This window comes from Trachemys scripta, chromosome 13 (genome assembly GCF_013100865.1).
Source record: "Trachemys scripta elegans isolate TJP31775 chromosome 13, CAS_Tse_1.0, whole genome shotgun sequence".
Classification (NCBI taxonomy): domain Eukaryota; kingdom Metazoa; phylum Chordata; order Testudines; family Emydidae; genus Trachemys; species Trachemys scripta.
The window spans coordinates 1,659,864-1,674,230 of record NC_048310.1 but is presented as its reverse complement, the minus strand read 5'-3'; the positions used below and the strand labels follow the sequence as shown (position 1 = coordinate 1,674,230).

Below are 14,367 nucleotides of genomic sequence, written 5' to 3'. Positions count from 1 at the left end.
CTGTTGTTGTAGTCCCCCCCCCGCCCCAGTGTAGCCGGGGGAGCCGGCTTTCTTTTTTGGCACCTGTGCCCCACCCCTCTCTTTTCGCTCCTGTGTGCCCTCTCCATTGGCACCCTCCTCCCCAGCCTGCAGCCTAGCGGGGGGGAGTGGTTGCCTTTCCCTCGTTTTGTCTTTTGCCTAGAGGGGAGGAGCGGCTGCTGGTTGTGATGGCGGGGGACTCTGCCCCTGCCCCTGCCCCTGCTCCTGCCCCTGCCCCTGCCCTGTTGTCCCCGCCCACCCCAGTGGCCGGCCTCTCGGCTGGCCCTGTCCCGGATACCGCCGCTGCCACGGCTGCCCCCTCCACCGGCAGGAAGGGCCAAGGGAGGAAGAAGGGCAAGGGCCCCGCCCGTGGAGCTAGACCTCCTGCGGGCGGGGCTACGGTCCCCGCTGCGGCCCCGACACCGGCCGCGGCCCCTCCCTCTCCTGCCGTCCCTTCCACCAGCTCTGGTGGCGCTCCACCTCCGGCCCCCAGAGCATACGCCCAGGTGGCCGCCGCCTCTTTGCGTGCCGCCCCGTCGTCCGCCCCGACCGCCGCCTTTGGACCTGTCCCTGGTGACCACGGCCCCTTCCCCTCGCTGACTAGGAGGCATGGCGTCCGTTGCCATTTGGTGCCTGCCTTGCCCCACATTGAGACCTATGTGCGGGCGTTGGCGAGGGTGGTGGGGCCTACAGCCATTGTGGCGGCCTCCAAGATGTACGGGAAGGCCGTGTTCTTCCTGGCGTCGGTGGCCGCTGCGCAGGAGGCGGTGGAACGAGGCTTGGCGGTGGGAGGCGTGTTTGTGCCCTTGGAACCCCTGGAGGACCTGGGCGTACGGGTGCTCTTGACCTCCGTTCCGCCCTACCTCCCCAACGCCGCCCTGTTGCCGGCCCTCTCCACCCTGGGGAAGCCCATTTCCATTCTGAGCTCTCTCTCATTGGGCTGTAAGGACCCTGCCCTCCGGCACATCCTGTCTTTCCGCCGGCAGGTCCAGCTTCAGCTGCCACCGGCGGCGGGTGCCGGAGTGGCGCTCGAGGGGTCCTTCCTGGTGCCCTACCGGGGGGCCCATTATCGGGTCCACTATTCGACAGGGGAGGCCCGGTGCTTCCTCTGCCGGGCGCCGGGGCATGTCCGGAGGGACTGTCCCCTAGCCCGGCCTGGAGGGGCGTCCGAGACCCCCGGGGCCCGGGAGGGTGCCGGCCCTGTCATCGCCGGCAACCCTGGCGGTTCAGACACTGCTGCTGCCGCCGCCCCTCCTCCTTCTGCCGCGGTTCCCGCTCTGGCCGCGGAGACGGCCGGGCGGGCGGGCCTTGCCGTCGCCGACCCTGGATCGGCGGGGCATGTGGAGGAGAGGGCGGGGCAGCTTCCGCCGGCTGCGGGGAAGGGCCCGCCCCAGGGGGAGGTTTCCCTCCCCCCTGCTGTCCCTCCGACCCTGCCGCCCCAAACCCCGAAGCCATCGCCCTTGCCCTCTGGCCCTGCCCCTGCTGACCGGCCCTCCACCTCCTCTTCCACCTCGGGGGGCTGGGTGACCGTCCGGGGGAAGCGCGGCGCCCGCAGGTCGCGGGCTCTCTCCCTCCCCTCTGATGAGGAGGGAGAGCAGGCCCCCCGAAAGATGCCGCGGAGGGCCGACGTTGTTAGTTCTGTTTCCGCGCCCCCGGACGGTGCCCAGCAGGAGGTGCCGGCCATGGAGACCGTGGATGCCGTGGCAGCGGCTGGGGAAACTTCTGTCCCCTTTGTTGAGCCCACACCTGAGGAGGCTTCTGTAGCGGTTCTCCCGGCCCTTGCTCCGTCCGTGCCCCCCGCCGCCGCCGCCGATGCCGGGGCGGCCTTTGTCTCCGTGACTGGCGGGGAGGTCGCCGGGGCCGAGGGGACCGCTTTCGCCTCCATCTTTGATGAGATCGAGGCCCTGGGTCTGACCCCGGTTACCCAGGGGGAGGACGACCCTTCGCCAGCGGGCCCCGATCCGGGTGCTGGCTTAGTCCCGCCCCCCTTCTCCTGCTCCCGGTTCCTCGCCCCACTCTGCTGCCCCCGATTTAGTTCTGGGGGAACCCTTAGCCCTACCTGCCAGCCCGGCCGCGACTACCATCTCGTGCACGGCCGCCGAGCCCCTCGGGGCGACGGCCGTTGCTGAGCGGCCGGTTCCTGCCCCCGATCCTGCCCCTTCCATCGTTCCTGCCCCTGAGGCTTCCCCTGTCCCTGCTGCCTCCGTCCCCTCGGATGCTGACCTTGGCCGAGGGGAGCCGCAGTCTAGCGGCTTGGCAGCAGGAGATGGGGAGCCCGTTCCCGTTCCCGTCCCTGATCCTGTCCCCTCTCCTGCCCAAGTCCCTGTTCCCGCCTCGAGCCCCGCCCCTACTCCCGCCCTTGCCCCAGATCCTGTCCCCGAGGTGTCTCCTTCTGCCACCTCTGGTGTTACTGCCGCCCCCGGGGTTGTCGCATTTCCGTTGCCTGCAGACAACCCTCAGGGGGCGGTTTTCGTGCCCCCCCTTCCTGCCACTGTTGGGGCTGCGTTGTTCCCTCAGCCGCTCTCTCCTTTGCCGGGGATGGGGACGGGCTGCCTAGCGCAGCAGCGCCGGAGCTCGGCCCCTTGTTTATCTGTTACCGTGGGCCGCGAGGACCCTTCAGGGGCCCCGCCGGAGGCTGGCGGCGGCTTGGCCGCTGCCTCCCCCTCCGCGCTGCGGGATGAGTTGCGCCTCTTTCTTTCGGATTCCCGTGGTTCCACGGGTAAGGTGCAGCTCGCCCTTCAGCGCTGGGGGGACTTCCATCTCGTCCTCCGGACCGTGAAGGCGCTTTTGGGGGAGGGGCGGGGGTCCGGTCGGCGGGACATCGCAGCCTATCGGCGGGCCCGCAAATTCCGCGACTCCCTTTTGTCCTTCGGAGTCGAGACCGGGATCTTGCGGGGCCCGCTGGGGGCCGATGGTCCCTCTGCCCGTGAGGATCTGCCCCAGCCCTCCGCATGACGGCTACCACCTTTGCGTCGTTGAACGCCCGGGGCTGTAGGGTGGGTTTCCGCAGGAGCCAGGTGCTCTCCTTCCTTCGGGAGGGGGGGTACTCTGTGATTTTCCTGCAGGAGACCCACACGGCTCCGGCCGTCGAGGCTAGCTGGCGGCTGGAGTGGGGAGACGGGGTTTATTTTAGCCACCTCAGCGCCCATTCGGCTGGAGTGGCCACCCTGTTCTCCCCGGGGCTGCGGCCTGAGGTGCTGGGAGTCGCCGAAGTCGTGCCAGGCCGCCTGCTGCACGTCCGGGCCCGTGTGGAGGGGCTGGTTCTGAACTTGGTCAACGTTTATGCCCCAACCACGGGCTCGGAACGCGTGCCTTTCTATCAGCGGGCGGCGGCCTTCCTCGGCACTCTGGATTCTCGCGAGTGCCTGGTCCTGGGCGGGGACTTTAACACCACCCTCGAGGACCGGGACCGCTCCGGGCCTGAGTCTTCCCAGGCAGCCGCGGGCGTCCTCAGGGAGATCGTAGACTATCACTCCCTGGTGGACGTCTGGCGCGAACACCACCCGGACGACGACACCACCTTCACTTATGTCCGGGTGGAGGACGACCGGTCGCGCCACTCCCGGTTGGACCGCATTTATCTGTCCCGTTTTCATCTGGCGCGGGCCCATGCCTCCAGCGTCCGGCCGGCCCCGTTCTCAGATCACCACCTGGTGACCGTGACGGCCTCTCTCAGTTCCGAGCGGCCGGGGCCGGCCTATTGGCATTTTAATAATAGTTTGCTGGAGGACGTGGGCTTCGTGGCATCCTTCCGGGAGTTCTGGCTGGCCTGGCGGGGGCAGCGGCGCGCCTTTCCCTCGGCGCGGCGGTGGTGGGATGTGGGGAAGGTCCGCGCGCGGCTCTTCTGCCGGAACTACTCCCGGGGCGCCAGCCGGCGGCGGGATGTGTTGTTAGGGCAGTTGGAGTGGGAGGTTTTGGAGCTGGAGAGGCGTCTGGCCTCCGGCCCCGAGGATCCGCCCCTTCGCGCGGCGTACCGGGAGAAGCGGGAGGAGCTCCGGGCCCTGGAAGACCATCGGGCCCAGGGCGCGTTTGTTCGATCCCGCATCCGTCTCCTTCGGGAGATGGATCGCGGCTCCCGCTTCTTCTACGCCCTGGAGAAACGGAGGGGGGCCAAACAGCATGTCACCTGCCTCCTGGCGGAGGACGGCGCCCCCCTCACGGATCCGGAGGAGATGCGTGGCAGGGCCAGGGCCTTCTACGCCGCTCTTTTCTCCCCAGATCCGACCGACGCCGAGGCCTGCAGGGTGCTCTGGACCGAGCTCCCGACGGTCAGCGCGGGCGGCCGAGACCGGCTGGAGCTGCCTCTTTCTCTGGCTGAGTTCTCGGCGGCCCTCCGACTCATGCCCACTAACAAATCTCCAGGCATGGACGGGCTGACTGTGGAGTTTTACCGCGTGTTCTGGGACGTCCTCGGCCCAGACCTCGTCACCGTCTGGGCCGAGTCCTTGCAGAGCGGGGTCCTCCCTCTCTCGTGCAGGCGAGCAGTGCTCGCCCTGTTGCCGAAGAAGGGGGACCTCCGCGATTTACGAAACTGGCGTCCCATCTCGCTCCTCAGCACGGACTATAAGGTCGTAGCGAAGGCCATCTCGCTGCGGCTGGGGTCCGTACTGGCGGACGTGGTCCACCCCGACCAGACCTGCGCCGTCCCGGGCCGGAGCATTTTTAACAACCTGTACTTGGTCCGGGACCTATTAGAGCTGGGACGTAGGGATGGTCTGTCGTTCGCCCTCCTGTCTCTGGACCAGGAGAAGGCGTTCGACAGGATGGACCACGGGTACCTCCTGGGCACTCTGCGGGCATTCGGCTTCGGGCCCCAGTTTGTGGGCTTTCTCCAGGTGCTGTACGCTGAGGCAGAGTGTCTGGTCAGGCTCAACTGGACCCTGACCGAGCCGGTCAGCTTTGGGCGGGGAGTACGGCAGGGGTGCCCCCTCTCGGGCCAGCTGTACGCTCTGGCGATCGAGCCCTTCCTCTGCCTCCTCCGCCGGAGGTTAGCAGGGTTGGTGCTCCGGGAGCCGGAGCTGCGGCTGACCCTGTCGGCATACGCCGACGACGTGCTCCTCGTGGTCCAGGACCCTGAGGATCTGGTGCGGGTGGAGGCCTGCCAGGCCGTTTATTCGACCGCCTCCTCCGCCCGGGTCAACTGGGCCAAGAGCTCTGGCCTGGTGGTCGGGGACGGTTGGCAGGCGGGCTCCCTCCCATCCGCGCTTCAAGCCATTCGGTGGAGCGCGGGCCCGCTGCTCTATCTGGGCGTTTATCTTTCCGCCACGCATCCCTCTCCGCCGGAGAACTGGCTGGATTTGGAGGCCAGGGTGCGTGAGCGGCTGCGGAGATGGACGGGACTGCTCCGGTGTCTCTCCCTGCGGGGGAGGGCGCTGGTGCTGAACCAGCTCGTCCTGTCCATGCTCTGGCACCGGCTCAACACCCTGAGCCCGACCCCGGGACTCCTGGCCAGGCTCCAGAGGATAGCCCTGGAGTTCTTCTGGCCTGGACTGCACTGGGTCTCTGCGGGGGTTCTGAGTCTTCCCCTGGAGGAGGGGGGACAGGGCCTGGTCTGCCTTCGTAGCCAGGTCCATGTCTTCCGCCTCCAGGCCCTGCAGAGGCTCCTTTATGGTGAAGGTAGTCCGGCATGGAGCACGTTAGCGCACGCCTTCCTCCGCCGCCTCCGAGGGCTCCGATACGACCGGCAGCTCCTTTTCCTTCATCCGAGAGGTCTTCCGCGAGACCTCTCGGAGCTGCCGGTCTTCTACCAGGACCTTCTCCGGACCTGGAAGCTTTTCTCGGCGACCAGGTCCATTGTGGCCACCGAGGGCGCAGATCTCCTCGCGGAGCCCCTGCTGCACAATCCCGATCTTCGTGTGCAGGTGGCGGAGTCGCCCTCGGTGAGCCGGAGGTTGGTCCTGGCGGAAACCACCAGGGTCGGAGACCTCCTGGACTACACCAGAGGGGACTGGGTGGATCCCCGCGCGCTTGGTCGGCGCATGGGGCTCTCCACCCTCGCGACCCCTCTGCGTGTACTCCAGGAGGTGGGCGCTGCATTGTCACCTCCTGCTCTCGGCTTTTTGTGGCGGGCCCTGCGGGAGGGTGTTCCCCGCCCACCCCTCACCCCGGGCCCTCCGGACCTTTTTCTCGGGCCCCTGTTCCATGACCCCCCCCGGCTCCCCCGCTCCCATAACCCGAGCCGGCTGCGCGCTTTGCAGCCGGTTCAGTTTCGAACCGCGCCTAGGGACTATCTGTACACGCTCGTGCTTCACACGTTGCATCACCTCACCCTCGTGTCCCGCCCCGACACCAAGTGGAGGGACTATTTGTTACCTGTGGAGGGTGAGGAGCCCCGGTGGGCCAGCCTTTATTCTACCTTAGTTCCAAGGCCCGCCGGGGACATTGGTTGGCGGCTCCTTCATGGGGCCGTGAGCACGGGCGTGTACTTGGCGCGGTTCACCCCTATTCCTGAGGCCTGCCCATTTTGTGGCATTAGGGAGACCCTGGCGCACGCTTACCTTGAGTGCGCCAGGCTGCAGCCTCTTTTTCGGCTTCTCCAGAACCTCTTGTTGAGGTTCTGGCTACACTTTTCCCCGCACTTGTTTATTTATGCACACCCTGTTCGTGGCCCCACTAAGTCGCGAGACCTCCTCGTCAACCTCTTCCTGGCCCTGGCCAAACTCACCATCTATAATACCAGGGAGAAGATGTTGGACGAGGGGGTGCTTTGCGACTGTGGGGCCTACTTTCATACCTCTTTGGTCTCACGTCTCCGTGCGGAGTTCCACTGGGCAGCGTCCGCTGGCTCCCTTGCCACCTTCGAGGAGCAGTGGGCGCTGTCCGGGGTTCTCTGCTCGGTGTCCCCATCTGGTTCCCTGATTTTGAACCTCTGACCGTCACCTCGCTCCCTGTTTTTTTTTATTAGTTGTCCCACGTAATCATTTGGTACTGGGTCCAGTGGTCCCTCCCGCTAGGCTGGGGGAGGGGCCTTTAGTAGTGGGCGGCTAAGCCCGCCCACTTCCCGGTTTGCCAATACGGCCTCACTACAGACATGAATTCTGCGCATGTGTAGTGGCGCAGAATTCCCCCAGGAGTAAGCAGCTGTTTGGATGACTGCAACCCAGGAGGGATGAGGGGAATTTGGGGAAGCAGAAGGAGAGGTGGGTGAGAGGTGGAAATTACACTTGGCTGGTCATTGGAGGTGTCGGAAAGCAGTGGGCAATCTATTGGATTTCAGTCTTAGTGCCAGCAGCTAACCATCTACTTTTGATGTCATTTAGAGGAACATGAAGCGCAATGGGAGCAGAAACTGCTTGAACAGGAGGAGTCGGTTTGGCTCCCGTGAGAGAGACTGGCTGAAAGAGGATGTTGGGCGAGGCTGTGTATACATTTATGGAGCAGACTCTGCAACTGCGACCTCTTCTGACCTGCATTTGGTCCTTTGTACAGTGGATACCCTGGCATCTGAGATCTGTGATGGAGAGGGTAGGGAGAACCTCTATTTGCAGCTCCATGGAGACCTGGTCAGGTAAGGACAGAAGGAAAAGGTAAATTCAATTCCAGAAGTGGATGGAGGGCAGTGCTTTCTTGCTGTGTGCAAATGAGTGTGAATGAGAGTAGGGCTGATTTGAAGTAGGCAGGTATAGCCTTATGATTAATTTTGGGTGCAAGATGCACTAGTCACTAATAACGGGTTTGTTCTTTGGTGGCTATTTAGAGATTAATTAAGATGATGACTGGTGAGACATACATAGAGACTGAGTTTTATTTATATGATGTTTAATATAAACAAAATCTCAGAACTGGAAACAAGATAAGACTAATAGCCTAATCCGCATCATGTATACTCCGGAATTAGTGGGGCTGTGGATTCCCCTTAAAATGAGATTAAGTGTTAAGGTTTTCACCATCCTGCCCTCCCGAGGTCCTGCTGAGCATCAGGTTTGATTCCCTTTTTAGGCACCTATTCCTTACGCACACTTATTTCTGAGACCATGTTTAATTGAGTCTTGGCTTCTTGACCATATTTGTCATTCCTGCTAATCATTTTTTGGGGTATTGACAATTGTCATAAGTGTTTGTGCTGGTAGAAGGTTCTACAGGCAAATCTAACTATTACCACTAGGCCTCAAGCTGAATACTAGGCTTCAGACTCAGTGCAAAGCCCATTTTAAAATAATCTTTGTTTCTTTTATTATTCCGACTTGCACCGTAGCACAGACGAAAAGGGCCAGAGTTATTAAGGTCATGGAAATGTCTAATGTGAATGTTCACAAATGTAAATTTTCTTGAGAATGTATAATCTCTCTTTAAGTTACCTTCAATGATCATTTCTGTATCTTGACATCTACATGTTGCTAACTGAAATGATCTTGGTATGTACTTTTGTGATGGTCATGACTTAGTAACTTTATAAATTAATGCTTTTTCACTGGGAATATCCTTTTTAAAAAAAATGAATTGCAAAGTATGCTAAGAGTATAAATAGACAGGCTATAAAGTTTTATGTACAGAAAACTTGACTTCAGTGTATAAAGTGTTGTGCCGTAGGTCATTATGCACTGAAAATAGACTTCAGCTCATAAAGTTTAATGTGCACAAACTTTGTGCTGAGAAGGTCATGGATTCCTCATAGCTTTACAAGCCATAGCATCCTTTTGGATTTAGACCTTGTATTGCCTCCAGTGGACTTTGGATTTCAGCATGTAAACCTGCCACTCCTTTTCGCGGACAAAGCTAAAATCTCTCTAATCCACACTTTTCCCAGTGGACCTAATCTATGTGGTTCTTCTAAGATGCACAGGGAGAGGCATGGCACTTCGGAGCACTTCTCCAGTTCCTGGTAAAAGTTCCACTGCTAGGGTCTTAGACTTCAGTGTGTTTGGGAAAGTCATTGACAGATGGGAGGAAAGACTGGGTGTCCTTTATCAAAAATTCTTAGTGATGCAAAGTATTATTTGCATAAATTATACATTGAAGTTTTTTCTTCACAATAAGTTATAGGTGTGTAAAACTGTGTGTACTGAATTACTTATTGTATAATGACTTCATGAGCTGAAGGATGCCTGATGCTTCCAATTGCCTCAGTTCAAAAGTAAATCTATGTTTCTTATAGCTCCTTCCCAGCCTCTCAGCATGGATTAATGCTCAAGGTAGCATAGCTCACTCAGCAGAGGTTAGGTCTACAGAACATCTGAGTTCCCGAGATTCCAGATATGGTTTTATCTAGGGAGAAGTGTGGGAGCATGAAGGAGGAGAGAACTGTGACATGACAGCTGATTAAAATTTTATGTGCAAGTTTTGCAGGGACCAAACTCTGCACAAATTCACCGCAATAGAAACTTTTCCTGCACAAATTGCTCACTTGGAATGTTTAAAAGACTGGAGTCTTGATGTTCTAAAAGTTTAATAGTTTTTCTGCTGTAGTGTTGGATTCCCTCTGAGACCTTTTCCACTCAGCTTATCCAGAATACCTTGCTTACTTCTAGGAGAACACTTTATCCAGTTTTCTGGGATCCAAAAAACTCAGTTTGACTCCAGATTTAGTCACTCAGGTTCCTTTATTTGTCATACAGCAAAGCTATGCTGATCAGACTCAAGTGTAGGGGTGGGTATAGTATGTACCATACATCCAGAGTTGCACAGAAAAACTCTTCCTTTATATACATTTACACTTTACATTGCATCACATGTTTTTGAATTGGCTTGGTTACTTCGTAGGAACCAGTCCCAGTGCAACATGCTCTGTCCATGCATTGTCCTCAGTTGACCTAGACTTTACCTCATCTCTACATTCCGAATTATTTTGTCCATTGTTAATAAATGGTCCCTGGGTGTTCTCCATCTTATCTTAGTTGGCTCAAACTTTCTGTCTTTTTCAACCTAATGATCTGTTTACCTCCCTAATACTGTTGTCCAAGAACCTCCCTCCAGATGTTTATTGCTCATGTCAGGCCAGATCTCCACTACATGTTGTCGGCTTACAAGTCCTGTTGTGGTTTTGGCATAGAAAGTTTTACACACTGGAATTCATGATGGAAAACCAAGTATTGATGATGAAAGCTAGTCACTTATTTATGAGATTTGACATGCATATATACTAGTGTGTAATACAGTTTAAGTAAGGCTCTGGCTATGAAATCTTGAAAATGGAGTTTTGTAAAGTTTGATCAGTTTCTTCAGAAACAATTCTATTCTATGAAAATGGCAGTTTTCAAGCCAAAATATTCTCTTTGAAAGTTGAAAATTTGTATAAAAAGAGGATTTATAATAAAAATCTGTCTTTCTTTTCAATACTGTGAGCAAGTGCAGTTTCAATGAATTCAGTGATGTTACATTCACTTTTGCAAGCTCTGCATTTGGCTCCCAGATTTTTCTGCTGTTGTGCATTGGGTGCTGAGAATACAGAACATGCAGCATAGCTTGAATTCAGCATATTGATACAGGAAAAGGAAGACAGTGCCATCCTCTTCTGTATTGCATCGTAATAGTGAGGTGAGTAAGAGTAGACTTGTAGTGGAGCTCTCCCTTCACTTACAGAGTTTTTCTTGCTATGTGTCTGAGTTGCAGGACCCAGGCATAGGTAAGTTACAGTAAGGGTACATCTACACTACAGCGGGGAGTCGATTTAAGATACGCAAATTCAGCTACGTGAATAGCGTAGCTGAATTCGACGTATTACAGCCGACTTACCCCGTTGTGAGGACGGCGGCAAAATCGACTTCTGCTGCTTTTTGTCGGCGGCGCTTACTACCACCTCCGCTGGTGGAGTTAGAGCGCCGATTCGGGGATCGATTGTCGCGTCCCGACGGAACGCGATAAATCGATCCCCGAGAGGTCGATTTCTACCCGCCGATTCAGGCGGGTAGTATAGACCAGGCCTAAGGATATAGGTAGCTGTTGGCATGGAGCCGTGGATGCAGCTGATAAATTGTGTTTATTGGGTGAAATGTTTATATGAAATTGCCTTTAGTGGCTCATTGCTTAGTTCTGTAGTGATCTTCCAGCACTTAGAGAAAAGCACAGACCCTTTACCCCAAAGCCGTAATAAAGTTAGGATTTGAAGATGCATTGTTGGAGCAGTTGTAAGAGATTGTGTTTTAATTCCCCTTTTGAACTTTTGTTCCAGCCTCTCTTTTCTTGTTGTTTTGTGGCATTACTTCCCTTTGATTTGTGGCAAGTTGAATAGCTAAGTTAATTGGTCTCGTGAATGATACTTTGAAACCCAGTCCTGAGCTTTAAACTGATTGCAGCAAGACCTACTCCCACACTTTCTACCCTCTCAGTGCCTTTAGCAATTCAACAAGCTTGATCCTGAAATTCAGTTCTTGAACTACTGCATGTCACCTGTGCAAAATTCTGAATGTAAACGTAGCAGGAAAGTCCCCTAAATAAACCTCAAAGGGGGAAGTCTCCATAGAGATACAATAAGTATGAAATTCTCCTTAGTAGTCATTTGTTTGATATTAGGATATGGTCCATGGTCCTGGTCATTTCTCCTGAGGAAGATGACACCAAACTCAAGGTCTCACCATACCCAAGGTTTCTCAGATACCAAGAGAATTCCATTTTAGCGCACAATCTGCTGATCAATGTGGTCACATGCATGTGAACGCAAATAACCCAGTCAAGCATCTGATGTCACTTGTACCCCAGATATGTTGGACCCCAAGTAACTCTTAATTCCCCACCATTTGAATCCTCATAGGTGGATTTTGCCTACATTTCCTGGATTAAGAATACAAATATTGATCACCCTTTTGGGGTAGAAGGAGAAGCTCCCCAGATATTTATCCTAAATTTCCACGAGTGTCCTTGTGCTGAAGTAGATCTTCCCCCCAGTCTCTGTGATCCCCATTAAGTGCATACACATTTCAGTAAGTTTCCTCTCAGCATTTACCTCTGTAAGATGTATAGGTCTAAGCTCTTCAGCCTCTCTTTCTAGCTAAGACCTTTCATTCCTTAGGTTCTCTTTAAAATGTTTTCAAAAATTATAGCTAACAACAAAGGGCAGGTTCCCAAAGCTACATGGACAAAACTCTTTTCTGTACTTGAATGAACCAGGTAATAATCATAGGCTAATCTCACATTGATCCCAGGGAAGATAATAGAGCTGCTGATGTGAGACTTCTTTAATAAGTATTATTAAATATTATTCTTTAATAAGTATTAGAGAAGGGTAATCTAATTAATGTCAATCAACATCGGTTTATGGAAAATAAATCCTGTTGAACTAACTTGATATTTTTTCTTTTATGAGATTACAAATTTGGTTGGTAAAAGTAATAGTGTTGTTGTAATATACTTAGCTTTCTGTAAGGAGTTTGTGGTACTACATGACATTTTTATTAAAAATACAGAATGACGTAAAAACTGGATAACTCATAAGTCTCAAAATGTAATTGTAAACAGCGAATCATAATTAAAATTTTTAATGGTGAGGGCAATTAACCATTAGAACAATTTACCAAGGGCTGTGGTGGGTTATCAAGAGTGGTGTTTTTCTTCTTAAAAAAAAAAAAAAAAAAGCCCTAGGAATTATTTTGGGCGAAGTTCTGTGGTCAGTGTTATACAGGAGGTCAAATTAGATGATCAGAATGTCCCTTGTGGCCTTGGAATCTATGAATGTATAAAAACTGGCTTTTATGCATGGGCAATAACTAAAGTTACATGAGGGTCTGTGAAGCTGTTGTCCTGTGCTGGCCTCCTCTTCCCGCCTATGCTTATTTCTTACCCTAGCCTGATAGTGCTCTCTCACTGACCTAGCTGAAGTGACCAGTACTTGGTATGTGATACTGAAAACACTAGACTGGAGGGTTTGACACCACATGAAAGGAGAGGAAGCGTTCTCAGTGAATTGCTGGTGTGTTCTCCAACTACACTAACCCTCAGTGTGTACTGTACTGTGTGTAGGAAAGACCATATACGAGTACAGTCTCTTCAGTTGCACGTTTCTGATTGCCTTCAGGTTTTGTCTGTTTACAGATTGCATTGTTTTCTGTTGGGGGAATATGCATGTTTTTCTGTATTCAGTTTGAGGATGAAAGGATGTGTTGGGTAATGCACTTTCTTCACAAATACCATCTATTTAGGATCCTGGATCTTGCATTCACTAGTTCCATACAGGCTGAACTCCTCAAGTGATAACATTTTTGACCCCTAAGGGCAACATTATGGGATCAAGAGGCAAACTGCTTTCACTTACTGTTGGTTCTGCACCACCCAGAACTCTAACCATTGTCCTTGGAACTTTCCAGTCCATTCCTCTTTGACCGGGGTCTATAAAGGAGTTTCCTGTAGGAGCTGTCTCTCTCCAGCAACTTATTTGAGGTATCTTTTTTGGTTGTCTGAGTGATTGGCTGACAAGTGGACTTGTTGGCTCTAAAGTTTTACATTGTTTTATTTTTGAATGCAGTTATTTTTTATACATAATTCTACATTTGTAAATTGCACTTTCACGATAGAGATTGCACTACAGTACTTGTATTAGGTGAATTGAAAAATACTATTTCTTTTTTTTTTTACAGTGCAAATATCTGTAATAAAAATAAATATAAAGTGAGCACTGTACATTTTGTATTTGGTGTTGTAATTGAAATCAATATATTTGAAAATGCAGAAAACACCCAAAATATTTAAATAAATGGTATTCTATTATTGTTTAACCGTGTGATTAATTGCGATTAAATTTTTTAATCACTTGATAGCTCTACAAAATATTTCAGAAAACCTCGTGATGGGTTCCCCCTGGGGTGCCACCTGGAACTGGGGTAGCACTGAGCCCTCTGGCCCACTGGCTTGGTCTCCCTCTCACACTCTGCTGCTGTGACAAGTTGCAAAGCCCTCCAAGCTTGCACTTTCACCAGCATTCACACAGATTAGGATACACCCAGCTGCAGTCACATGCAGGCTCTTTAATCACCAGCCTAGGCCCCCAGAGCAGTACCATCCTGCCCTGGACAAATCTGGCCAGTATATGGGTTTAAACCCTGGTCAGCCTCTTCCTCAATGTGAAGAGGACCATGCACGCTTATGGTAACCAAACTGAGATTTTCCACAGACACCTTAATCAAATGCACACTGGTTTTGATTAAAACATAAAATAAGTTTATTAACTACAAAAGGATAGATTTTAAGTGATAGCAAACAGATTGAAGCAGATTACCTAGTAAATAAATAAAACTGAAAACTGAGCTTAACATACTAGATAGGTAGGATATGAATTAGCAAATTCTCATCCTGTGTGATAAACAAGCTGGCAGATTCTTAAAGCACAAGCAGCCTTGGCTTTGCAGCTTGGCTTTCCCAGGTTTTTATACACAGGCTATCAGTCCCTTAGCCTGGGACCATCACTTTCCCCCCGTTCAGTCT

General features: G+C 53.3%; 1 protein-coding gene across 1 annotated transcript in view; it reads left to right on the top strand.

Annotated features, from left to right (window-relative positions):
• PHLPP2 (PH domain and leucine rich repeat protein phosphatase 2) overlaps positions 1–14,367 on the top strand; it is a 122,038-nt gene that overhangs the window by 19,491 nt on the left and 88,180 nt on the right. Inside the window, exon 2 of the mRNA XM_034788371.1 lies at positions 7,278–7,525. Within this exon, the coding sequence (XP_034644262.1) occupies positions 7,278–7,525 (248 nt within the window). The remainder of the gene's footprint in view (positions 1–7,277; positions 7,526–14,367) is intronic.